The 24,957-nt window shown below is 45.2% G+C and overlaps 2 protein-coding genes and 1 long non-coding RNA gene across 3 annotated transcripts; 1 reads left to right on the top strand and 2 right to left on the bottom strand.

Moving 5' to 3' along the window:
* The first annotated feature begins 1,383 nt into the window (after positions 1-1,383).
* LOC127327302 (uncharacterized) lies at positions 1,384-4,338 on the top strand. Its single transcript, XR_007868481.2, has 2 exons — positions 1,384-1,908; positions 4,111-4,338. It is a non-coding gene; the product is annotated as an uncharacterized lncRNA (long non-coding RNA).
* Positions 4,339-13,535: 9,197 nt separating this feature from the next.
* LOC127327303 (uncharacterized) lies at positions 13,536-16,234 on the bottom strand. The gene has a single exon (XM_051354082.2). The coding sequence runs from the start codon at positions 16,183-16,185 to the stop codon at positions 15,439-15,441; it is 747 nt and encodes a 248-aa protein (XP_051210042.1). The 5' UTR covers positions 16,186-16,234; the 3' UTR covers positions 13,536-15,438.
* A 1,040-nt stretch (positions 16,235-17,274) lies between these two features.
* Positions 17,275-18,973, bottom strand: LOC127327304 (scarecrow-like protein 32). Its single transcript, XM_051354083.1, has one exon. It carries the CDS (start codon positions 18,759-18,761, stop codon positions 17,511-17,513), a length of 1,251 nt encoding a protein of 416 aa, XP_051210043.1. The 5' UTR covers positions 18,762-18,973; the 3' UTR covers positions 17,275-17,510.
* Positions 18,974-24,957: the final 5,984 nt, after the last annotated feature.

Genomic DNA, 24,957 nt, shown 5'->3' with positions numbered 1-24,957 from the left:
CCACTGCCGACCATCAGCGGGGTGCCTCAACATCGCGTCTTTCTTACGTTCTTCCATGTGCCATCGCAACAACTTGGCATGCTCTTTGTTTCTGAACAAACGTTTCAACCGTGGTATTATTGGAGCATACCACATCACCTTCGCAGGAACCCTCTTCCTGGGTGGCTCGCCCTCAACATCACCAGGGTCATCTTTTCTCGATCTTATACCGCAATGCACCACATATCGGGCATTTATTCAAATTCTCGTACTTCTCACCGCGGTAGAGGATACGGTCATTAATGCATGCATGTATCTTCTGCACATCTAATCCTAGAGGGCGCAAGCTTCTTTGCTTCATATGTACCGACGGGCAATTCATTATTTCTTGGAAACAGCTTCTTTAATATTATCATCAATTTCTCAAATCCCGAGTCAGTCACACCGACCTCTGCCTTCCATTTCAGCAATTCCAATATGCTACCCAGCTTTCTATGCCCATCTTCACAACCTGGGTACAACAATTTGTGGTGGTCCTCTAACATCTTGTCGAACCGCAACCTCTCCTTATCCGTGTCACGCCTCTTCTTGCATCGTAAATGGCCCGACGAAGATCATCATCAACAGGATCATCTCGATGCCTGTTCTTCACCTCCTTCTTCTTCATTGTCGTCCATTGCGGTATCAAAGCATTCAGAGAACATAGATCGGTACTTCTCATCATTATCTTCTTCCTCATCGCCGTCTTCCATCATAACCCCTTCTTCTCCGTGCTTGGTCCAAACATTATAGCTAGACATGAACCCAAACCGAAGCAGGTGGCTCTTAATATCTCTTGAGCAAGAGTAATCCTTCTCGTTCTTACATTTTAGACATGGACAGCACATAAAACCTTGCTTCGACTTGTTGGCCTCGGCCACAAGCAGGAAAGAATTCACGCCCTCTCTGAAAGCGGGAGCACATCGGTTACCGTACATCCATGGATGACTCATCTGCATCATAAGTACAATTATATATGTATCAGATGCAATCACCTTGCTAAAATTAGTATTGTACGGACTATGCATATATATATAGTCGAGAAAATAGTTGCTAACCTTTTTGGATCAAAAAGAGGAGAAATCTTATCAAATAAAACCAAGTGGCATCCCTCTCACAAGCATTCCATCAAACACCTCTTGTGCACATGTAGAAAAAATGAGCTAGCATACACCTCCACCTTCACCACCAAGGAAAAAATGAGGTGGGGGGTGGCTGGCTGCTTCTATATATATAGGGGGGACATTTTGTCGCGGGCCGTATTACGACCCGCGACAAAAGGGGTGGCCACGTCGCTCCTACCCCTTTTGTCGCGGGTCGTAATATGGCCCGCGACAAAAGGCCGCGACAAAAGCCTCCGCGCGCTCCACATGGTTTCGGGGCGACGTGGCCAGGCCATTTGTCGCAGGTGCAGGCGCGCCCGCGACAAAAGGCTCCCACGGAAGCCCTGTTTTCCACTAGTGCAAGTCCAGAAACCCACCACCGCCGCCGCCCACCGCCCACGGCCACCAGCACCGCACCGCACCGCACCAACCACCGCCCTTCTCCCCCGGATCTACATAGCCAACCCGTCCCCCGCCTACGTGTTTCCCCTCGATTCGGCGCGCCCCTCACCTCGGCGGCGGAGAGGAATTGGTAGATAGACCATGGTCCGATGGGTCGCGGCCGTCGCGTCACCCCCGTCGCGCGCGTCACCAGCGCCCGCTCCCCCATCGCGCGACCAGAGCCGCCGCCGCCCAAGCCCAGCAGGAGCCCGACGACATGCAGCAGCACCCACCAAACATCAAGGAGGAGGAGGAGGAGATGGCTGACATCGGCGGAGTCAGCGCCAACAACGCCGCCGCCGGCAACGACGACGAGGAGGGCAACACCGCCCCATTCCCCTAGACGGTAATACCTCCTTCCCATCCCTCCCATTTCGTATCCATCGAGCAGATCTGAGACAAGTTATTAGGAGAGTAGCAAACGATTTTCAAAGCATAATCTGCATCGGATGTTGCCTATTACTAGTTCCAATCTAGCACGAGGGATCAACGGGAAAGAGGCCTAATTTTTCTCCCTCAGATCCCGGCTTACTTCCCCACCTCAGGAATAGAATGGCACACTTCCGTTCAAACTGGTAGGAGGATCAGGCCCGCGCACCTCGTTCAAGTCTGATCTATCCCTTATATTTAGGAAACAATTTCAAAAATTATGGGTTGTTTCCAACCAATAAAATACAACAAATTAATTAAGTCGTTCTTTCCAGTCGTGGAAACAAATTAATTAAGTCGTTTTTTAGATTTTTATGTGTCAAATTGTTCATATAGGATCTCTCCATAGGTGTACATAAAGGTGTTGGTGATCCTTCCAGTCTGTACCATGTGTCCCTTTTTACTTGATTATTTTGTAGTAAATGATGTCCCAAGGTTTGTACCAAATTGTGAATTCACAGTAGGGTAACAACTTGCTACTGTGTGAATGCTGATTTGTTTGATGTTGCCTTTGCTTTACATACAGCTACATGTTTTTTATTGTCAAGTTTATCGCACAGTTAAACACACTGCACCTATTGATGAGTTTACAGCCAGTATAAAGTAGCAACGTAGCAGATGCTATGAAGGGGTGTTAGAAATTTTCCCAACAATCCATGATGTCATCTGAAATGAACATTGACATTGATGTTTATTAACTTTATGGAACTTGTGCTGACTATATGTAGAGAAATGGCGTGCTATTCATCAGTGGTGATGTTCATTTTGGAGAAATCGCTCGTTTTGATTGTGGTGCTCAATATCCATTGTATGATATTACCTCAAGTGGTCTTAACCAATCCGTCGAGAATTCTGTTCCAGCAGTATTTCAGTCTGTTATGAGAAATCGCTCGTTTTTTCCCTTCCAAAAGCTGCAGTTTAATGCTAAAACTTCACCATGATGTAGTTTTTCACCTCTAGATCAATGGAAGGATCTAAATTATGTTCACTAGATGTAATTTTTGGCCCTGTTTGCTTGGCTGGCCAGGGGGTGAGATGGCATCTGCAGTCAGTCAATCTTCAGTTGGTGGTACTGCAAGCAATTCTGCACTCTTTGGTCTATACATTTATGGCTGGCTGGCTGAGATTTGGATTTGGAGGCTGGGATGCATTTAACATTTAAGATAACAAGCCACAAAGCCACCTTCTTTACTGTTATGTGTTATGTCTCAAATTCTAAAACTAGCATGCTCAGTCATATGATTTATTTTGCAACTACTGAGATTCATGTTTCTGAGCTGAATACGAATACCTAATATTACACTAGTGGGCTAATTGTTGGACCGGTGCTACAGCCTGAGTAGCACCGGTCGTAGCTCCGCCCCTGCCTAGGATAGAAGCAGGAGCTGGAGCAACAGATGCACTACTTTGTTTTTAGTATCATGGAGCAAAAAAAAAGACGTTCTTTGTAATATGCGATGCACAATTGTATCGATGCTATAATTGGTGAAGCTGAAGACAGAAGTATCATATGTATCATCAGTGTAATAGATGGTATAGAGGCTCACACACGTGAACATAATGTACTTACTGTTGGAATTGTTGTGCAAACTTTATTGCAAGTAAAATAAAATAAGAATGATACTGGGTATCTGTCATTGGGGTGTTTTAATCTCCTGATATCATTTTCTTTAAGAAAAGCTAGTTTTCATGTACTTCTCCGAAGTAAAACTGTTAGCATACTCGCACCAAATCACATTCAGATACCCAAAAGAAGCAAAGGAAAATCAGAGTAAGGTCATCTAGACATATAGTGTCACCTAAGTGAACGGTCGATATTTGGTTCTTGGTACTGTAGTTCTGCTTATTCATCACAGTTGGGAACATGCACTGTAATGTCTCACGATTAATCGTCATGAAGTTACTTTATTAAATGCCTTCATCTTAAGTCAATGGTAGATTAAACGTATGAGTTTTAGTTCTCTTGTTGTACATCGTTCTACTGTTTAGCATTATCCAACTTTATTTGTGGGATAGGGTTGGGATTTTGTAGTATATCAAGTGCTTACCGCTTTCTTAGCTTGCAGTGAAGTCTGGTCAATTAGAGACATAACTGACTATTTTCTCTTGCTTGCAACAGAAAGTTGAAGATGCTATCCATAGAGGCATAACAGTTCCTAATCAAGGAAGCCAAATACCATGGAGAAACTTTACCGAGTTTGGATGGAACAAATGAGTGATGAGAAGTTAGAGCACTTTATTTTGTGGATTTGTTTTATGAATTTTGCTGGATGTATTCACATGTGTCCGGATGTATAATTGCAGAGCTAATAAACAATATATAGACTGGATGGATGGGTTACGTCAATTGTTCTTTTTTTTTAAATCCAAAATGACATACCCCCGGTGAATTGGTCTTATGTGCCAGGGGTATCTTAGAGATACTGCCGGCGAAATGGCTATGTGCCAGGGGTATATTCATATTACCGCCGGCGAACACGAATGTGCCGGGGATAACCCCTTACCACCGGCGAGGTGATCGCCGGCGAACGCGAAGGCGCCGGCGATAGCCCAAATCCATGCGCCGGCGGTAAGGCTTTTTCTAGTAGTGAGAATTCCTTTTGGCAATAGGAAGAATGATAACATATACAGTACCATATTTGTCAGTACCGAATTAATGAGTACCAATCTTCCTCCCAGGGATAGCAATTTACCTTTCCAACTACTAAGGCGCTTCTGTAATCTTTCTTCCACTATTTTCCATTCAGCAATCGTAAGTCTCCGATAATGAATCGGAATACCCAAATAGCGAATAGGAAATTGGCCTTGCCCACAACCAAACAACTCTGTATAAAGAGCTGTATCATCTTGGGCATCACCGAAACAGAACAATTCACTTTTATGGAAATTGATTTTCAAACCCGACAACTAGCTAGAAGAGTTATTGACGATATCTCCAACCGGCCGACCCAAACGGACGTACGTTGGGGTTCGTTTTGGGTCGTTTAGGTGGCCGCGAACACACGCACAGTGTTTCGCGTCCGCGTGTCCGTTTGAGTCGCACACTGTGCCTAACGCAGCAAAGACTTGTCCTACTTGTAATTATGGAAAACACAAATCCTAGGACTAACCAAGCTATTCTATCATGTTGTTTTGTTATACAGAAGTCTCACACATGTCATGAAAACACAAACTTTTTAGAGTTAGCATGATCTGTAGTTATTCTTGTTAGAATCTCACTGAACAAGATTTTTTCTCTTATGTTGTAAATGGTTCTCTTACCATGTTGTGCATCATTATTAGGAACATCTAATCATGCTAATATAGGACAATCAGTTATTACTGCTTTTTTTATTACCTGCATTGCTTGCTACTTGCAACTTTAGTTTCAATCGTCGACATTAACATATAGATCAGTAATAATGTAGTCAAATGGTGGATCAATTTTACTACAATAGTTTGTTTGATTTATCCATGCTATAAGATGGGAAGCAAACATGTGAACGCTTTTATCGAGTAGGACGTTTCTAAGGGACAAACTCAAGACAATTTATTGGAATAGAAATGCGTGATGTAGAATATGCATGTCCTACTGTATAGCCCAAACACACATTTCAAAAACCTGCTGCAAGACATGAAATTACTGTCATACCATGGTGCTAGGGTTGAAGTTTTCCCAGCGGATGGCCTGGTTCAGATATCTCTGTCTATCCCCTTGCATTCATGCTCTTATTGTGGAATATAGTGAAGTCATGTAGCACCTTGATGGTCAAACAGTTCATGGCGTCGTTTGTTAGTATAATCCAATTTCAGGCGACCCTCATGCTTAGCTATCAATATTCTGAGAAACTTTGCTTAGGTATGAATATTCTGAGAAACTTTGGACGACATTGTGTTTTGTTGTAGCTCATAGTGTGTAGTTTCAGTTTCTGAAAAGGGCATGACTGAGGTAGTATATCCTTTGGCATGCTCATTTGTCGGTGCACAAATCTATGGCGTCGTTGAGTGTGTGTTCTAAAAGACTTGCCTCTGGCCTCCCTTCTCCTGGGAAAAAGAATCAAATGCTTTCTGCCATTTTCCTCACTATTTTTGCTCACGGTTACTCCTTGATAGCCTTTTCCAATCTTTTCCTAAGAAATGATATTGTCCATGGGAAAGGGAAATCTACCTGTTAGAGAATCTGTCTTCTTCCTCTAGAACTATTACCAGATACTCAAATCAGAAATCCCTAAATGAGCAGATGACAAAGGTAAAGGACTACTGATTGGTACAAATGACTACCACCACTGGAATATATCTCATTCCAGACTCTTGGAGGAAAAATCACACTGGACACCCCCGTTTGGAGATTGCATTAAGATCAACATTGATGCTTCCTATGTTGCCGAAACGGGTCAGGCTTCTATTGGTCTTATTGCACGTAATAGTGCTGGTCAATTCTGTTTTTGTGCAGGCAGAAATCTAGAAGGATTAGCAGACGCGGAAGAAGCTCAAGCATATGCGGTGCTTGATGGAGTGCAGCTGGCGGCGAGGATGATCCAGGGACCTGTGATCGTGGAGAGTGACTGCGCTATCGACGCTCCAACAACGACAGAGTATAAATAGATCAAAGCACCATGTGTAATACTGTCAGAGACCTGGCAGCAAGGTTATCTTGTTGCAGCTTCTAGTTTTTGAGAAGAAATGGCAACCTGATTGCCCATGAATTAGCTAGGCTAGCTCGGGTAGAAGGATTGGTTGGCTGCTGGATGAACCAACCCCCTGAAGCTATCTCCACCCTTGTGCAATATGATTGTAAAGATATTATTAACAATGTGCAATGAAATCTCTTTTCCCTAAAAAAAAGATTTTTGGACCTTTTTATCTGCGAATTGAGCTGATGTTACGGCATGTTCGTGAAATTTGGATGTTGATACCTGGGAGATGTTTCATAATTCTGATAATTGCAAACATGATTAATTCTTAAGTTGTTTCTTCGCTTGGAACATTTGTGTCAGATTTTTTGTAAATTTTAATTTCATATCACCCAAAATGTTAAACTATTGTGCTAACATAGTGTGGCCTTCACACAAGCAGACTGATTCGACACTTTGTTTGGCTGATTTTTGTTGCACAGTATGCTAGTTATCCATGATAAAAGTTATGATCTTAGTTGTCTGACTGCACTGCAGGAGTTTCCAAGGGATTCACCAATCGGTAATGATTATGTATTATTCATGTTGTTTAACCATCGAGAAGTTAATTATGACGCACGGTTAATACCATCGTATGCATTTCTACTAGGCTGATTCAGAGTGAAGGGCTTGTTGAGCAGCGGGAAATAGGCAAAGATACACACCGTGGGTAGGAGGAAATAAAACTTATTGTCTCCAATCTGAAGGAGGTTCCCAGGGAGGTGCCAGACCCGCTCTTCCCTGCTGCCGATGCATAGCAGGACCACCTACACAACGGCCGCCGGTGTCCCTTCTCTTCTGCACTAACGTCTTCAATGCCATCACTCTCTTCTACGTCGCCTCGCGAGCTTTCATTGTCTCATCGATATGGAATTGGCAATTTCAGAACATGACATGCTTACCAATTTGACCGGTTGCATTTTACAAGTTTGTGGCCTAAAGTGTTCCCACCAGACAAGTTTACGTATGAAGTAGTACAAATATAATTAACTATTTAACTCTATTAATTATTATGTAAATATTAATCATTAATTTTTCGGCTAGAGGAGGCATAGATTTAGAGTTGTTCGGCTATTTATTGGCCAAGTATTATACTATTATGCTTGCACCATTTGACTGGAGCCACGAGAAGTACTTTTAATAGACTTATTCATCTTTCTCTTTCAGAATCGGCTAGAAGAGGAGTTAGCAATGCCTGTGTAATTTGTATCATTTAAATACCATATTGCTCTTCATTGGAAAACACTTGACATAAGCCTTACGACGGTGTCTCATCATATTGAGCGTATCTAAGTGCATGTTATTGATGTAGGGCTGAATGAGTGGCTGATTGTTCGTGCCTCTCATCATATTCAGCGTATATAAGTGCATGTTTCTTACACAAAATATATCGGCACGAATTTCACGGGATCGTGCGCCAAGGCGTACATCTAAATCTAGTTGATGGAAGCTGGGGCAGGGGAGCCAGCGCTGCCTGGTTAACGCACACGTGCAGTGTAGGGGACATGTCTCCCCTGTGTCTCCAGCGCCGGTGCACAGATGGTAGGAGGAAGCCTGTGCTAGTTGGCGCGTGTTCCTCGCTGATTGTCTCTCCTGATCGTGCACCGGAAAGACCAGATAGATCAGTGCAGGAGTACTCGCTCCGTAGCTGCACTTGGCTAGGTCGTCGGGGTAGAGTATAGCAGCTAGTCCACATTCCGTGTAGTGTCACACCTAAACCTAACTTATATCGTTTTATCGTTTTTTAATAAGAACTAGCAAGGTGGCCCTCGCAAATGCGAGGGCCCTATCTTTAGTGTGGCAAAAAATACTTGATGATTTTCTGCAATTTTTGTTAATTGTAGTAAGTAAGTGATCATATATAATTGTGGTAGATAATGATTTATTTTTTGTAACATTTGAATTTCTAAGGGCTTAATATTCAAATCTACTACCATACTTACAATATTCATATGTCAAAAATGAAGATAGGGTCATCTAAAAAGATTCATTCTCCACGGTTTCTTTCGACTTCTATTAGACGTTGAGAGATGAATTTATACTTTCATCAATTTATATTAATCAAACAACCAACAAAATCTGAACAAATAAATCACGTATTTGACTTCAAGGTTTTTTTGACAATCAATACTATATATATTCATATGAAAACATAGTTGAACACTTTGGCAAGGAAATGGTTCAACGTGTGTATCCACTGGTTGCAGAAGGTTTGAACGGTGTGTCTATTATGGGGAATTGATGTGTTGGTTGTTTAGGATATCCAAAACTTGTATAGAGATTTTTCTCCTCGTTGATAAAAAAATATTTATACGCGAGAGGGGAGAGATGACATGTCGTCAGACATTAGTGGTGACGGGTGGTAGCGTGGTCACCGTCCTCGGTTTGTATGCAAAATGGCTGTCGACCGGACACGTTGTGCCACCGGATATTCACGGTGATGAGCGGCAGCATGGTCGCCGCCCACCGATCAATATGCAAAATGGCGGTTGGCCTAACACGCAAGAGCAAGGCTGCCTAGCTAGCAGTAGGAGGTGGTTATATGCATGGACGCGTAGCTAGTTGTGCCCGTGGGCAGCCGGATAGATCGGATGCTTCCGTACCAAGCTAGCAAAATGTGCAACTACGATCAAATCACCATGCCAACATGTTGCTGGAGTATTTAATCTGTGGTGCACGCACGTATCATTCCAACAACGATCAACTCAGCATGTGGGATTGGCTAACAAAAAAAACCCTCACGGTGCCCCGTGCTAGGAGTCAGGACGAACGTATTGGCTTATTTGGCGTACCGTGAGTGGATATTGTCCAACCATGAACACATGTTAGCTTAGATTTACTTGTGCCGAAATATGTCGTTGAGGTCACAGATGGTTAGGCTTGCTAGTAAGATGGAGTTGACCCGATACTATTGGTCGCTGAAATCTCAGCCTTTATGTTCATATTTTTATTAACGTACTTTGAAATTACACGGTATATTAACCTGACACAGAACTCCATATATTATATGAAATTTGTTCCTGACTATTTTTACTTGAAATTTGTGTACTCCTCCATTCCAAAAAAGATGTCACGGATTTGGCTAAATTTAATTTTACATCAAATAGTGTGTAGATACATTAAAATTTAGATAAATATACTACATCCCTTTCGAAGCGAATGGAGTATTATTTTACATATTATTTAATAAGTATAGTTGTGTTCCTGCATGCATGGGCCGTAAAAAACTATATGTACTTCATGCATGTCAAATTCTATTAAGACACTGTCCGAGTTCAATAATTGACCTTAGGCCAGTCTGCATGTATTCTCCTTGCAACAGTTCATAGGCATATGTTTATCTCTAATAGGCAAATAATATTATATATGTGTGAATATAATCAATGCACTACGGTTTTGAGGAGAAAATGAGTGTAAATTGATCTAGTGCATGAATGTATTGGAGTTGGAAACAAATTAAACTTAATATTATTTTTGAAACATGGAAGTGCTAGATGAAAAAAAATAGAGTTGGAGACTAATAAAACTAATCAGGTGCATGTATAGTAATGCTTCTGGACTCCTTTTATTTTTATTTCGTACGGACAGAGACATGTACGTATCAAACTGACATATTGTGTACGTCCAAAATATATGTTGGTACATGTTACCTAAAATCTTTTCATCTTAACCATTATAATTATAGATCGAATCATTAAAATAATTTTAATAATGTGGATTAACGTGATGTCTCTATTTTAGATCCTCGAAATATGGAAAGGGTAGATGAAAAAATAGAGTTGGAGACTAATAAAAGTAATCACATGCATGTATAGTAATGTCTCTGAACTCCTTTTATTTTTATTTTGTGCGAACAGAGACATATACGTGTCAATCTGGCATACTGTGTAGGTCCAAAATATATGTTGGTATATGTTACGTAAAGTCTTTTAATCTGAACCATTAATATTATAGATCTAACCATTAAAATAATTTTGATGATGTGGATTAACGTGGTGTCTCTATTTTAGACCCTCGTATATAATAGATAGATTTTAAAAATTGCACTAAAAAGGCTTAAAACACAGGACTTCGGTGGGTTTCTACTTGGCCCCTTAGCCACCATGTCATGGTTATGGACTACTAATGATTACATTGCATATTTGCACAGCGTTGTGAGTACAATACTTTGGTTTTGCATGGACCCATATACTCCCTCGGTCCCATTAAATTTATTGGGATGTATCTAAATTTAGATAAATTTGAGATATTTCTTAGGAGACAGAGAGAGTATATCTGATACAATGTCGTCTTACCCATGGTGCCGTGCAATGTAACCATGGCTCCATAGGGCGGACGTCATGCAAAAGAATTCGATTGTGATTTTTTTTAGACTGGTCCATTTTATGGTGAAATTTTAGAAAACGGTTAAATTGTACGTTTAAAGATTTGGGCTCGTCATTCCCCCCCCCCCCCCCCCCCCCTCTCAGCTCTCAAGAGTGAACAGTTCCTGAGTGGCCGTCGCCGCCGCACGGGCCTCTCCGATGCCCTCTCCGCCGGATTAGCCGGCCGGAGATGGGCTAGGAGGGGCGCCGGAGTAGATAGGTCTAGGGTTAGGTTAGTTTTGGGCTCTATGCCCGGTAGTTGGAGCAGAGCTCGGGTCCATGGCGGCCAGATCCGGAGCTTCCTAGGGTGTCTCTCTCTCTGCTGCTTCTGCTCCTCCGGTCGGAGCTGGCGGCGGAGAAGGAGACCACAGTCTCCTTCAATAAAATTTTGGTCGTCTACCGCATCAAGATGCACGAGATCCTCGACGTGGAGCTCCTCCTGGCCGGCCGTGGCGGCGAGGAGGAGGGGCGCTGGGTTGAGGGCTGCAGTTCAGTGGAGTTTCTCCTGGACAGCCGTGGAGGCGAGGGGGAGAAGCTCTACTGGGCTTCGTCTACGGCATCGACGGTCGATACAACGGTGGCTCCCTCCTCTCTCGTCATCGTGGTGGTGGCGGAGGAGAGGTTGAGGCGCGCGCTGTTCGTGTCTGCCCGCTGCGTCCGCAGCAGGGGAGTTTGCAGGCTTCTCGTTGGAGGTTTCTCACGGCGCCGCTGTCGCCGTATCTGATGGCCGAAGGGCGGCCCCTCCACCCTTGGAGGATTTCTACGGCGCCACTGTCGCCATCTTTCTTGGCCGTAGGGCGGCCCCTCCATCCTGAGCCGGCACTTGTTCGTCGTCTGCAGGACTTCTTCAACCTCCAATCATCTAGACGGAGGCTCATCAGCATCGTTGGAGTTAGCTCCCGTCTCCATGCCCCAAGTGGTTTCGTCCCCGGCGGTGTGGAGGTTGGCTCCGACGAGTTCGACGGTGGTGGTTTTGGAGCTGGCCTTGATCACGTTTTCTCACGCCGGTCAAAGGGCCTTAGTGCAAAAAGTTTGGGTCGGTTTATAATTTTTCTTTTCTTCATGACTCTTTGTGTAATTGTAACTCCACCGCTGATAATGAAGCTCTAGGTCCTTCGGAACCTCTCCTGTTTAAAAAAAAAAAAAATTGTACGTTTGACGATTCGTCTGTCTTCGGTATCCTATCGGCGCTATCGCTTACTACAGCGTGGCCATTGTTGGCACTGCATGTCTGCATCCACTATTTGTAGGTCAGGTGTGTGTAGCTAAAATGAAATCATGTAAGATGGCCCGATCGAGGACCAGCCAGCGATCGACACAGGTCGCCAAGGCACGACATATGAACTGCAGCCGTGCATGCGGTGCGTACGACTTGTACGTACATGAACAGAGATCGCCCGCTCGTGCGACTGCGACGCTGGACGGGGAACATTCCGATCTGCCCACTGATCCCGGTCGCCATCGCCGCTGCTACCTAACGGCAGCGAACAGCTCGAAACCCGCACGCTCGGCCGGCAGCTGCGTTCATTCATGCACGTCCGGATCACGAAGTGAGGTTTCCTGAGGCCGACAGCTGCACGATCGATCGCAACTCACAAACAGTTCCGGCCTTGTCATCTTGCCCTAGGATTATATAGCACATGCTTAGCATATATATATGTGGGCCGGCACTCACTGCATGGCAAACCGAGTGAAGAAATTTCAACTCTCGACAAGCTCTAGTCTATTTATTTTACTGTTTGCCCCTGCTTAGTTATTGACACGTGAATAATTGCTAGATTCAGAAGGCGTATTTTTGTACTGCCATATTTGTGGATGAGTGGATCCATCCATTTTAGCAGCCATATGCGTTCGACTCTCTTTCTCTGTCTGAAATGGGCCCCGGCCTTCTCCTGTACTACTCCGCAGTAGACCCAGGATAAGTCGCTGGGCCTCCAGACGTCACCCATCAGCAAAGCCCAGCAAGAATAAACATTCGCTCCCAGTATGTCAATGCCGAATCTTGAAAGGACACACATTAGCTCATGTCTTGTCACCCACACGACGCCAATGATTCTACTCCATTCTGCAGCACAATTTCGTGCTGGGGATTCATGCACGATGCCGTGAAACTTTACGAAATGCTCCAAGGGTAACAGGATCCACCATTATGCAACAAAAAACGAAGCAACACAAGAGAAACATAATTGGCATCCCGATTTACCTACTATCAGAGAAGGATATTTCCTAAATACTAAAAATGAATTGCCAGCTTTAAAAAAATTGTGCCTGTATTATGTTCTTGCAAAGAAATACTGTAGACGGTGTTCACCAGGTGATTTAGAAGGACCAGCTGGTCCTTCTACTCAGTAAAAAAGAGTAGTTAGATGCTTACCTCATACAGGGAAATGAACTTCTTTTCTACTTGGTTTAGTTTCCCGTGAGCAAGTTCCACTCAAGTATGATGTCAACAGTGTGGTTGATTCGCTAAAAATGACTCAGTCACTGATTTAAAAAACCAATGAGTCTGCCAGAAAGGAGTAGTAGGGTTCCCAATGAGCATTTGTAGCGTCAGCTATGAAGTCACCAGTCTGCCGCATAGAATGCTTCTAAACTGGAACAAACAATAGTTCAATATGGTACATATGTGATGCATCTTGTTATTAAATCTGCCGTTTTGAAGCATATGAATATAAAGTGTGCATCTCAATAGAACATCTGAATAGACGTGTTCGGCCAACTGCCATTATCACCACTACAGAACTAATAAGCCTCTGAAGAACCTGCTATAGCCTGGAACTCATTTAACAAGTGATCGGTAGCACTATGAAACACACACATAGCTCCACAACTAACAGATGGGCGCACATGAATATATGTTCAGAAATGTGGATTGACCTGAAGTTGATCCTAATTGCTAGGTCATAACTAGAAACACGGGGTAGCACAAGAACAGATACTTTCAGGGCGCTGTCTCTGTACTGAAGCACCTTCAACACAAGTTTGACGGAAAAAGAGCACTGCACTAGATATATTGGCTGAACAGTCTTCCATTTTTCTAGACCATTAATCCATAAAGGGTTACAGTATATTTTATGCACAAATCTATGCCTCTGTATGATCTAGTAATATGACACTGCTATGTGGGAACTCAAGGCGCAGGCAAGCCGTCATCTGCAAAATCGTCCTTATTCGGATTAGGGATTACTACTTACTACCTCCGTTCCACAATATAAGCTGTTTTAGCAAACTATTTTGGCTTCCTATAACGGGTTATATTATGGAACGGAGTGATACTATTCAAGACAAAGATCTCGTGAATATGAAAAATGAATTGCTACTGCTTCTAAAAAAAACTATGGGGGATGTATTATGTTTTTGCTAAGAAATACTGTAAATTGTGTTCGTCAGGTGACTTCGAAGGATCAGCAGGTCATTCTAGTCAATAAAAAATAGAGTAGTTGTATACTTACCTCATCCAGGGAAATCGCGTACTTTCTATTTGGTTTAGTTTCCCTCGATCAACTCCCATTCAGCTATGATGTCAACAGTGTGATTGGTTCACTAATAGTGAGTCAGTCAGAAAGGAGTAGTTGAGTCTCCAATGAGCATTTGTAACATCGGCTATGAGGTCACCAGTCTGTCTCATAAAATGCTTCTAGAATGGAACAAACAATAGTTCAACATGATACATATGTGATGCATTTTGTTATTAAAACTGCCGATTTTCTCTTTCAAAGTACGAATATAAAGTGTATCTGAATAGAACATCTAAATAGACATGGTCGGTGAACTGCCATTACCACCACCACACAGCTAATAAGCCTCTGAAGAACCTGTTAAGGCTTGGAACTCATTTAACAAGTAAACGAAAGCACTATGAAAGCACACACATAGGTGCCAATACTTGTGTTTCTTTTTACAGTACACCATATGTTTGTCTCCGTGCCCAAATTAACATTTTGTAGTACCATGCTTTTTTAGAACTGTTTGGAGTGTGCAAGTTCAATTACAAACTCAAGGTCTCACGGATGGGTGTACATGAATATATGTTCACAAAATGTGCATTGACCTGATGTTCATCCTAATTGCTAGGTCATAAGTAGAAAGACAGGCTAGCAAAACAACAGAAACTTTCAGGACGCGGTCTCTGCATTGAAGCACATCTTCAGTACAAGTTTGAGGGGAACAAAAGCATTGCAGTAGACATGTTGGTTGAACAGGCTTACAATTTTCTTGACCATTAATCTATACAGAGTTACAGTACACTTTATGTACAAATCTATGTCTCTGTATGATCTTATATTTCATCTAAGAGGAGAAACCATGAATCCTACACACAGTTACGGTAAATTTTATGCACAAATCTACAACTCTGTCTGATCTAGCAAATGATCTAAGAGAACAACAACATAGGGCATGAAAATAACTTGAGAGTACATGAAATGGAAGCTAAGCTAGCAATGCGGCCGGTTCAAGGTGGTGCGTGCCATTGCTCTGCAAGATTAGCAACCTAACCTGGGAGCCATCCAAGGTGACAGCCCTGGTATCCACGACGCGAGACCTCTTGAAGAGAGCTGGGATGACGGCGGTGTCCAGCTGCCGGTCTACAGCGACCGCGATGGCGCCGCCTAGACGAACAGAGCGCTCGGCCTCGGCGGCGAGGCGAGACGGGAAGAGCGCGCCGGAGAACCCCGCCGGGTCGTCGGAGAAGACGAGGTCGAAGGCGCCGTCGGGGAAGGGGAGGCGGTGGGGGTCGGCGCGACGGACGAGCGGCGGGAAGTCGACGAGGTCGATCCCTGTTACCTCGGTGACTCCCGCGGCGTTGAGCGCGTCGACGGCATTGCCGGCGCCGGCGGCGAGGCAGAGGACGCGGGAGGAGCCGGCGAGGAGGCGGAGGCGGCGGAGCGGGGGGAAGACGGAGGCGGCTAGCGAGGCGGAGCGGCGGCGCCAGCGGGAGGAGGAGCGGAGCTTAGCGAGCCGGCGGTCTGGCGGGAGGACGCGGCGCGCGGCGGCGTCGCAGGAGGTGCGCGGGAAGGGGGCGAGGGAGAGGGTGAGTGGCTCAGGCGCGGGGAAGCAGGAGGTGTGGCGGAAGAGGTATGCGAGGCAGAGCGTGGCCGCAGCGGCGAGCGCGATGGAGACGCGGCGAGCCAGCCGCTGGACTCGCCGGTCCATCGCCGGCGGCGAGTGACCGGACATTGGGTCAACGTTTGGTCGTTTGGATCGTGTTTATCACGGGCTGATCGGATTTGGGTTTTGCGAACAATAAAGATCCATAGATCACGGCCCTCTTTAGTATCATCATACAGTTTTTTTTAGCCCGTTTGCAAAAAAATAGAGTTATCTTTTTTGCTTACTCACTCATAATCGGTTTAGCACGCGCGCACGTAATTTAAGTTAAAATTTAACCATTAATTCCATAAATAAAAATTACGAGTCTACAAAATTCATAACGTTAAATTTGTATTCAAAATCTAATAGAACTAACCTACTAATAGTTGCAAAAGTTTATTTAAGTTACACTTTAGTGTGCAGCAATCATATGAATATCGCACAAGGGCCCCTCGGTTACGGCGGAATTCGGAGTTTTCCGAAATTCATCTCTGCAAGACTCAATTCAAAGATTACCCGGCATGGCATGATGATGACGCTAAACAAATAAAAAAAGTTACGACATGTAAGTTGTAGAAACATTCCTGCTTATAACTTTTCACCTATTAAACTTCAATATCTGAGTTCGTATGCAATCGGAATCGCCCAGTCACTGAAGACCTAAAACTGCACCACGGGAGCCCAAAAGTGGATGACGAAATTGACTTCGACTTTCTCCATAGTTGATGGGTTCGACCATATGTCGGTTCTATAGACTCGTGGGGAAGGAGAGAAGGTCGAGGGAGCTTTAAGAGTGTCCGAGAGCCCTTGGATCAAATGGACTTAGATTACATGGTCAAGGTGCGATGGAAAAGTCTATACAAAAGATTAAACCCTAATTTTGGAGCAGACCAATCATTCCACGAATTTGCCTCTCCATTGGCTGCCTTTTACAAGGGGAAGGACTCATCTACAATACCAAGGAAGTTCAATCAAGAAGGAGAAAAATGGTGGTGCTCCCATAGGGGCCGGCCACCGCCGATGCCGTGCCCCCTCGTCATGGTCGCCTCTCCTCCTTAGAGAGGCAATTCTCCATCGACATCTCCATCTCCCCACTTTAATATCTGTGAAAACATGATGTGTGATGCTATATATTATTTCAATTTGATGTTAATATGTTGTCTTTATAAAAAAAACTATGAAAGGCTCCAATTTCACCTATTGATATGTTCTTCCAATGTGTCCATGCATGAACAATAAAGAACACGGTTTCTGTGTCATGTCATTCTGACCCTTTCTGAGCTACATATAACCAACCTAAAACTACTCTCTGGACAATATATATTGTTACAGTTACATGCATTCCTAACAGAAGTTTTAGACTTTAGTCACTATAAATAGCAAAATTAGGGAAATTGCAGTAAGGGATGCTCTTAGTTTGGTGCCCAGGCAGTGGTGAAGACGGCGGCATGGCCCTTCCACGTGAGCACCAGCATGTCCTCCTCCCGCTTCACGCCCCACCCGGTGGCGTGCTCGCTCAGCAGCTGCCGGACCTCCTCCACCTCGCCGTCGCCGAACCCCACGGCGGCGAACCCTCTCCGCCGCATCCTGTCCGCGAGCCTGGCGCCGGACTCGGACCGCTCGCCGTCGTCGGCGCCCACGACGCTCTCGATCTTCTGGCCGACGGCCGCCTCGTGCTCCAGCCGCCTGGGGCTGTCCCTGGGCGCGGAGGTGTCGAGCGCGTCGAAGAGGATCCAGTGGAAGCTGAAGCAGCCGGCGATGCGCGTGGCCAGGCTCGGCGAGTCCAGGTCGGCGTCCTCGTCGGTCACGGTGACCAGGCACGGGTCCAGCGCCCGGACCGCGTCCAGGAACTCGTCCCTCGAGCCCGGCGCGACGTGTCGGAGCCAGCTCTGGCAGTTCACCACGAGCGCCTCGCCGTCCCTTAGCCCCAGCGCCGGCGGGTCGGATAGGACGGAGGCGAGCTCCTGGCTAAGCGTCAACGGCTTTGCGGGAGCTGAAGATGGCGTGTTCGTACTATTATTATTGTCGACGACGTTGAACTCCAGCTGCACGCCCTTGGACTTGGCGAAGTTGGCCAGCCGGAGACCGAGCTCCTCGTCAGACACGCCGACCAGCGGCGGCCCGGCGGGGCGGACGGACGGCACAGTGATGCGGAGCGCCGGAGGGCCACCGGGCCGCTTGGACAGCGCGTCGATGAGCGTGGGCCACTGCATGCAGCGCGTGGCGCCGAGGTCGACGACGTGCACGGCGTCCCTGCCGGTCACGGCGCGTAGGATGGCGCCGTTGGAGGCCGTGAAGCCGAATCGGTGCCAGGGCGTCAGGTCCACGTAGTCGGCCAGCTCGGTGACGGACATGGCCCGTCGTCCTAGTAGCGGCGCCGCCATGCTCCCGGCGCCGCGAGGGGAGCCACACGTCCGGCAGGCGCGCGCGACGAGGCCGCGGAGCAGCGACGAGGTGAGCCGCTGGTTGGGGTCACCCTGCGAGGAGGCGATGTTGTTGAGCACCCACATGGCCTGCTGCGCCAGCGTCACGTCGTTGGACTCCAGCGCGGCGGCGCAGTGGAGGAGCAGCTGCTGGATCCGAGGGCCGTCGACGAGCGCGCCGGAGAAGCACAGCGAGCTCTGCACCCTGACCGGCCCGCTGCTCCGTAGCTCCTGCTCCATACTGACGTGGCCAGTGGCCTCGTGCTCTAGTGACACACTGACACTAGCGTGTACATGAATTTGGGTCAAGGGGCTGCTAGGATGGGTACACTTGTCTGCCTGCGATTAGGCTGCTAGTATCATTTTGTGGTAGCTAGTAGAGTTTTGACCTTCGATCAGGAGGTGGGAATGAAGGCAATCCATCGAAAGCTAATTGCTAACGGAGGAGGTTATTATTGTAGGTTGTTTTGGTTTGCTTGTTGGAGTGGCTTGGTCTATATATAGGTCCAATGTGAATTGTGAAAGATCCTCTCTTCGTTTTTCATGGAGAGGAGTTTGATCACATTCTTGACTCTTTCAATGGGTGAAAGGACAATGCAGATATCATTCTTATTTTTTAACGCCTTGATTTGTCTTATTGTGTATGAGTCCTGATTAGAATATGAAGTTTGGAGACACTTTATTGGTTTCAAACTCTTCTCAACAATTCCCTCTTCCAAAACTTCTTCTAACAATCCTCTCGTTTGAAAAATTGCTGCCAACAATTTCTCACTCAAAATTATATATTGCTTTTTGACGATTTTCTGCTAAAGTGGCCCTTTGGCCAAAGCTTCTTCAGTAAGTAGGATTAATAAGCCTATAGCTTAGGTTTTGCCAAATTTGTTAGGCCTGGTACCAAACACTACGTCCTAACAAACTGTTCTGCAGATTAATGAAGTGCTTTTACAGATTAACCCATAAAGTTTGGCTTTTACTTCAGTGTCAGCCCCTTTGCAAACTTTGGTCCTATGTGAATGGCTAGAATCTTCCGATACCTCTTCGTGGTCTAACTTATCCCTTCAACTCTAGTGGGAGTTGGCCAAAGCTTCTTGAGTAAGTAGGATTAATAAGCCTAGAGCTTAGGTTAATCTGTAGAAACACTTCATTAATCTGAATAACAGTCTATGAAGAGTTGAAGACCCTACAACAAAGCACATACACGAAGCCGTGAGGCATGGAATATCAAGTTCAGGCTTGAGACATGTATCTTTCGTCAGGCATCTTGTTCATACGAGCTAGCTTGATTAGCAACTGCATTACGTAGGGTTGGCGTAATATTCGCTAACTGCGGCGCCTCCATATATATTATTAAACAAGATAAATTAAGGCCAACGAGAAGGCGACCAGGGAAGCAGCCATGGCCGTCCGGACTCTCTTGTCCGTCAGATAACGGGGCCAAAGTTCAGACCAAAATATACATCGGTTTTGTCACTCTCTGCGCTCCATTTTCTATCTCACAGAGGCGGACCGTCCTAGATCATACCAAGCAGGCAGGAGAACAATCCACGTGTGGGAGCATCTGACGGGGAATTAAGAAGCTATTGCTGTCACTCTCGGGACAAAATTAGGGGCATGTTTGTTTCCCTGATTTGGCGTATCGTTGTATTATCTCGTTGATTTTGACGAACGGTGGGTCGGAGAAGGAAGCAAAGAGCCGTGCGATTATTACGCCAACCCATGCGTAATCTAATCTGTCACTTGTCAGTCAATATCTGTCGAAGAAACCGCATCAGCAAACTATCGAAACAACTCATATGGAAACAGTAGACAAATAGCAACCCGGGTCATGGCATTTGTTTGTTGGACCTTAGTGATGTTGGCGATGTGGCTTTATTAATTTAAAGCCAGCTCGAGCCATTCGTAATATTGGGTGTGAATAATGTGAAATATTGTTCGCCTAAACCTAACACTACTGATAACAGAGTTTATCTTTTTTTATTTCTAATAGATGGAAACCCTAACCTGCCGGGTCACCTCCGCTCGGGCGATCCCGAAGGTCTCCAGCCGCCGCTGCCTAGCCCCTCCATCTCCGGCCCTCCTAGGCCGCTGCCGACGCCGGCGGTGGCGGCGGCACCTGTCCGTTGAAGGCGGAGGGTAGGAGAGGGCTCTCCCGGTTGATCTCCGCGAGCGGCAGGTACGGCTTCGGTGAGCCATGGACGTGTCATGGAGGAGCGGATGGAGGTGGCGCGCGGACGGGCGTGTGCAGTGGTGGCCGGCGACGGGGCGGCATTGAGCTGACGGCGGCGTGGCGCTGGAGGTGGGGCGGGCCGTTCTGGACCCGATCTTCCCCTGCCTCGGTGTTGCGCGATGCCTGCCGGCTATGCGGATGTCTGCCCCTATTTTCGCATCTCGGATTCGTCTTCTTCTCCGGCGCTGGCCGGTGGCGTGGGGACTGCCGGCGCAATTTTGAATAAAGGTGGCAGTCCTTGGTATTCTCTCTCACCGTGATGAAGATTTGTCTGTCGCTAGTTGTCTTTGATCTGGGGCTGCTTGCCGAGTTCCGGATGGTTCCGCCTGCGTATTCCAAATGGACGCCATGTCTAGAGTTTGCCGGAGTTTGATGCCGTTTCGGTCGCTCGCAACCATGTTTTATTCTGACCGCTTGATTCCAGAGGGGGCGCTGCGAAGCTTTATCGTCTGTTGCCATCATGGGACATGTTGGTTTCATGGGGAATTCAGACGAGGAGACTGGCATGGAAGCCGAGAACTGAGGGAGTTCTGAGTCCTGGTGGTGCAGTGGCTGGCTTCGTGATTCGTGACTTGGGCAGCGGAATTGGAAAGTGGGGGAAATAGCACAGGAGAAAATTAATGTCTAAACTTGCAGGGTGAAAATCCAAGGTTTGGTCTTAATTGGTTGTGTCTGGCAATGTTCTTGTTGAAGACATTGTTTTAGGAGTGCTGACTTTCTTCGGGGTGAAAACCTATGGTCTTTGATCAGGGCGATGATGGTGCTTGTGCACTGTTTCCTTCTTGAATGCATCTCTTTTGAAGATTGATGGATTTCTGGTGCTGTTTTGGTGGTGGTTCATCCGTTACTGCAAGTAATTGGTCACTGTAGCGGGATTTTTCTTTTATGTAATTCTTCTTTATTTTTTTGGCTGTGTGTAACCGTATTGCTATTGGGGCACTACGTTGTTGCAGAGGCTAGGTGTAATTGGTATCTTCGTGATATTAATATATTCTCTTTATCGAAAAAATATCTTTTTTATTTCTCTACCCGGACTTTTGAACTTGTTTTTGAAGTTGTAGATGCAGTCCTTAGGGGCGTGATTGGTTTCTTCGTCAAGGACTTTCTCACATCATTTGGATTGAAAACGGATGTTTAGTAGGCCACAATGAAAAAGATTTCATGCATAGCATGGTTCTCAAAATAGTCTAGATTGAGGCAAAACATGGTCCAAGAAGAACCCTTAGTTCGACCGTTTTCAGCCGGCCAGGCTCTAGCGAGTGCGAAAGTGGGTCCTTCGTGGCTAAACGCATACGAGCATGTCTAGCAACCTTGCCACTGATCTACATCATTCTAATCATCCATAATCTACAAAACGGTTGGTTGGTTTGAAATATGTTGCGTATTGATGTCTCATGAACGGTTTTTTGTTTCGTAGAGTATTTAAATGGCTATTTCGTGCTCCCTACGAAGCCTTTTTGGCCGGATTTAGTAAAGATTTTTTGCATTCATTCGCGCGTTTCAAAATTCCTTAGAGGATTAGCTTCATCCTACTGTCACGCACAACTTTTGTATTCATAGTTTCGTATACGAGTACATTTACGTCTTCCTAGTACATTGTATGAAGTTGTAATGCGAAACTTTGAATGCGAAAGTAATGCGAAATAGTGAGAGAAGTGATGGCGTGTAATACTGATACGTCTCAAACGTATCTATAATTTCTTATGTTCCATGCTACTTTTATGATGATGCTTACATGTTTTATACACACTTTACATCGTTTTGATGCGTTTTCCGGAACTAACCTATTGACGAGATGCCGAAGGGCCAGTTGCTGTTTTCTGTTGTTTTTGGTTTCAGAAATCCTAGTAAGGAAATATTCTCGGAATCGGACGAAATCAATGTCCAGCATCCTATTTTTCCACGAAGCTTCCAGAACACCCGAGAGCCAGCAGAGGGGGGCCACAGGGCCACCAGATGATAGGGCGGCGCGGCCAGGGCCTGGGCCACGCCCCCCTACTGTGTCGTCGCCTCGTCAGCCCTCCGACTCCGCCTCTTCGCCTATTTAAGCCTCCTCGACCTAAAACCTCGATACGGAAAAGCCACGGTACGAGAAACCTTCCAGAGCCGCCGCCATCGCGAAGCCAAGATCTGGGGGACAGGAGTCTCTGTTCCGGCACGCCGCCGGGACGGGGAAGTGCCCCCGGAAGGCTTCTCCATCAACACCACCGCCATCTTCATCAACGCTGTTGTCTCCCATGAGGAGGGAGTAGTTCTCCATCGAGGTTCGGGGCTGTACCGGTAGCTATGTGGTTCATCTCTCTCCTATGTACTTCAATACAATAATCTCATGAGCTGCCTTACATGATTGAGATTCATATGATGATGCTTGTAATCTAGATGTCATTATGCTAGTCAAGTGGATTTTACTTATGTGATCTCCGGAGACTCCTTGTCCCACGTGTGTAAAGGTGACAGTGTGTGCACCGTGTGGGTCTCTTAGGCTATATTTCACAGAATACTTATTCACTGTTATGAATGGCATAGTGAAGTGCTTATTTATATCTTTTTATGATTGCAATGTGTTTTGTATCACAATATATCTGCGTGCTACTCTAGTGATGTTATTAAAGTAGTTTATTCCTCCTGCACGGTGTAATGGTGACAGTGTGTGCATCGTGTAGTACTTGGCGTAGGCTATGATTGTGATCTCTTGTAGATTATGAAGTTAACTATTGCTATGATAGTATTGATGTGATCTATTCCTCCTTTCGTAGTGTGAAGGTGACAGTGTGCATGCTATGTTAGTACTTGGTTTGGTTATGTTGATCTGTTATGCACTCTAAGGTTATTTAAATATGAACATTGAATATTGTGGAGCTTGTTAACTCCGGCATTGAGGGTTCGTGTAATCCTACACAGTTAGTGGTGTTCATCATCCAACAAGAGGGTGTAGAGTCTAGCATCTATCTATTTATTCTGTTATGTGATCAATGTTGAGAGTGTCCACTAGTGAAAGTATGATCCCTAGGCCTTGTTCCTAAATACTGCTATCGCTGCTTGTTTACTGTTTTACTGCATCTTTACTTCCTGCAATATTACTACCATCAACTGCACGCCAGCAAGCACTTTTCTGGCGCCGTTACTACTGCTCATATTTATTCATACCACCTGTATTTCACTATCTCTTCGCCGAACTAGTGCACCTATTAGGTGTGTTGGGGACACAAGAGACTTCTTGCTTTGTGGTTGCAGGGTTGCATGAGAGGGATATCTTTGACCTCTTCCTCCCTGAGTTCGATAAACCTTGGGTGATCCACTTAAGGGAAACTTGCTGCTGTTCTACAAACCTCTGCTCTTGGAGGCCCAACACTGTCTACAAGAATAGAAGCACTCGTAGACATCAAGCTATTTTCTGGCGCCGTTGCCGGGGAGGAAAGGTAAAAGGCACTCATACTTCGGTCCCAGGTAACTAAGTACTTTTCTGTTACCGTTGTGTGTGTGCTCGAAGCTATTTCCTTTAGATCCTGCAATTGCATCTTTTTGTTTCTTGTTTACACTAGTTAGGCATAATGGACAACAATGAGCTTCTTATTCTATTTCCTGATTTAAGACATGGATGGTTTGATGCGAAAATTAAAAAACCTATGGAACACATTAGTATGAACGCTTTGAACACCATTGTTGCTAATGATATGGAAATTCTAAGCTTGGGGAAGCTGGCTTTGATGAGCATGATATTTTTAGTCCCCCAAGCATTGAGGAGAAAATTTACTTTGATGATACTTTGCCTCCTATTTATGATGATTATAATGATATTGGTCTTTTAGTACCGCCTGTTATGGAGGATAAATTTGATTATGATTACAATATGCCTCCTATATTTGATAATGAGAATAATAATGATAGCTACTTTGTTGAATTTGCTCCCACTACATCTAATAAAATTGATTATGCTTATGTGGAGAGTAATGATACTTTTATGCATGTGAATAAGAATGCTTTATGTGATACTTATATTGTTGAGTTTGTTCATGATGCCTCTGAAAATTATTATGAGAGAGGAAAATATGGTTGTAGAAATTTTCATGTTACTAAAACACCTCTCTATATGCTGAAATTTTTGAAGTTACACTGGTTTTATCTTCCTATGCTTGTTACTTTGCTCTTCATGAACTTGTTTATTTACAAGATTCCTATGCATAGGAAGCATGTTAGACTTAAATGTGT

The sequence above is a fragment of the Lolium perenne genome, chromosome 1 (genome assembly GCF_019359855.2).
Source record: "Lolium perenne isolate Kyuss_39 chromosome 1, Kyuss_2.0, whole genome shotgun sequence".
NCBI classification, from domain to species: domain Eukaryota; kingdom Viridiplantae; phylum Streptophyta; class Magnoliopsida; order Poales; family Poaceae; genus Lolium; species Lolium perenne.
The sequence above is the reverse complement of the archived record's forward strand: the minus strand, read 5'-3'. Positions and strand labels throughout refer to the sequence as shown.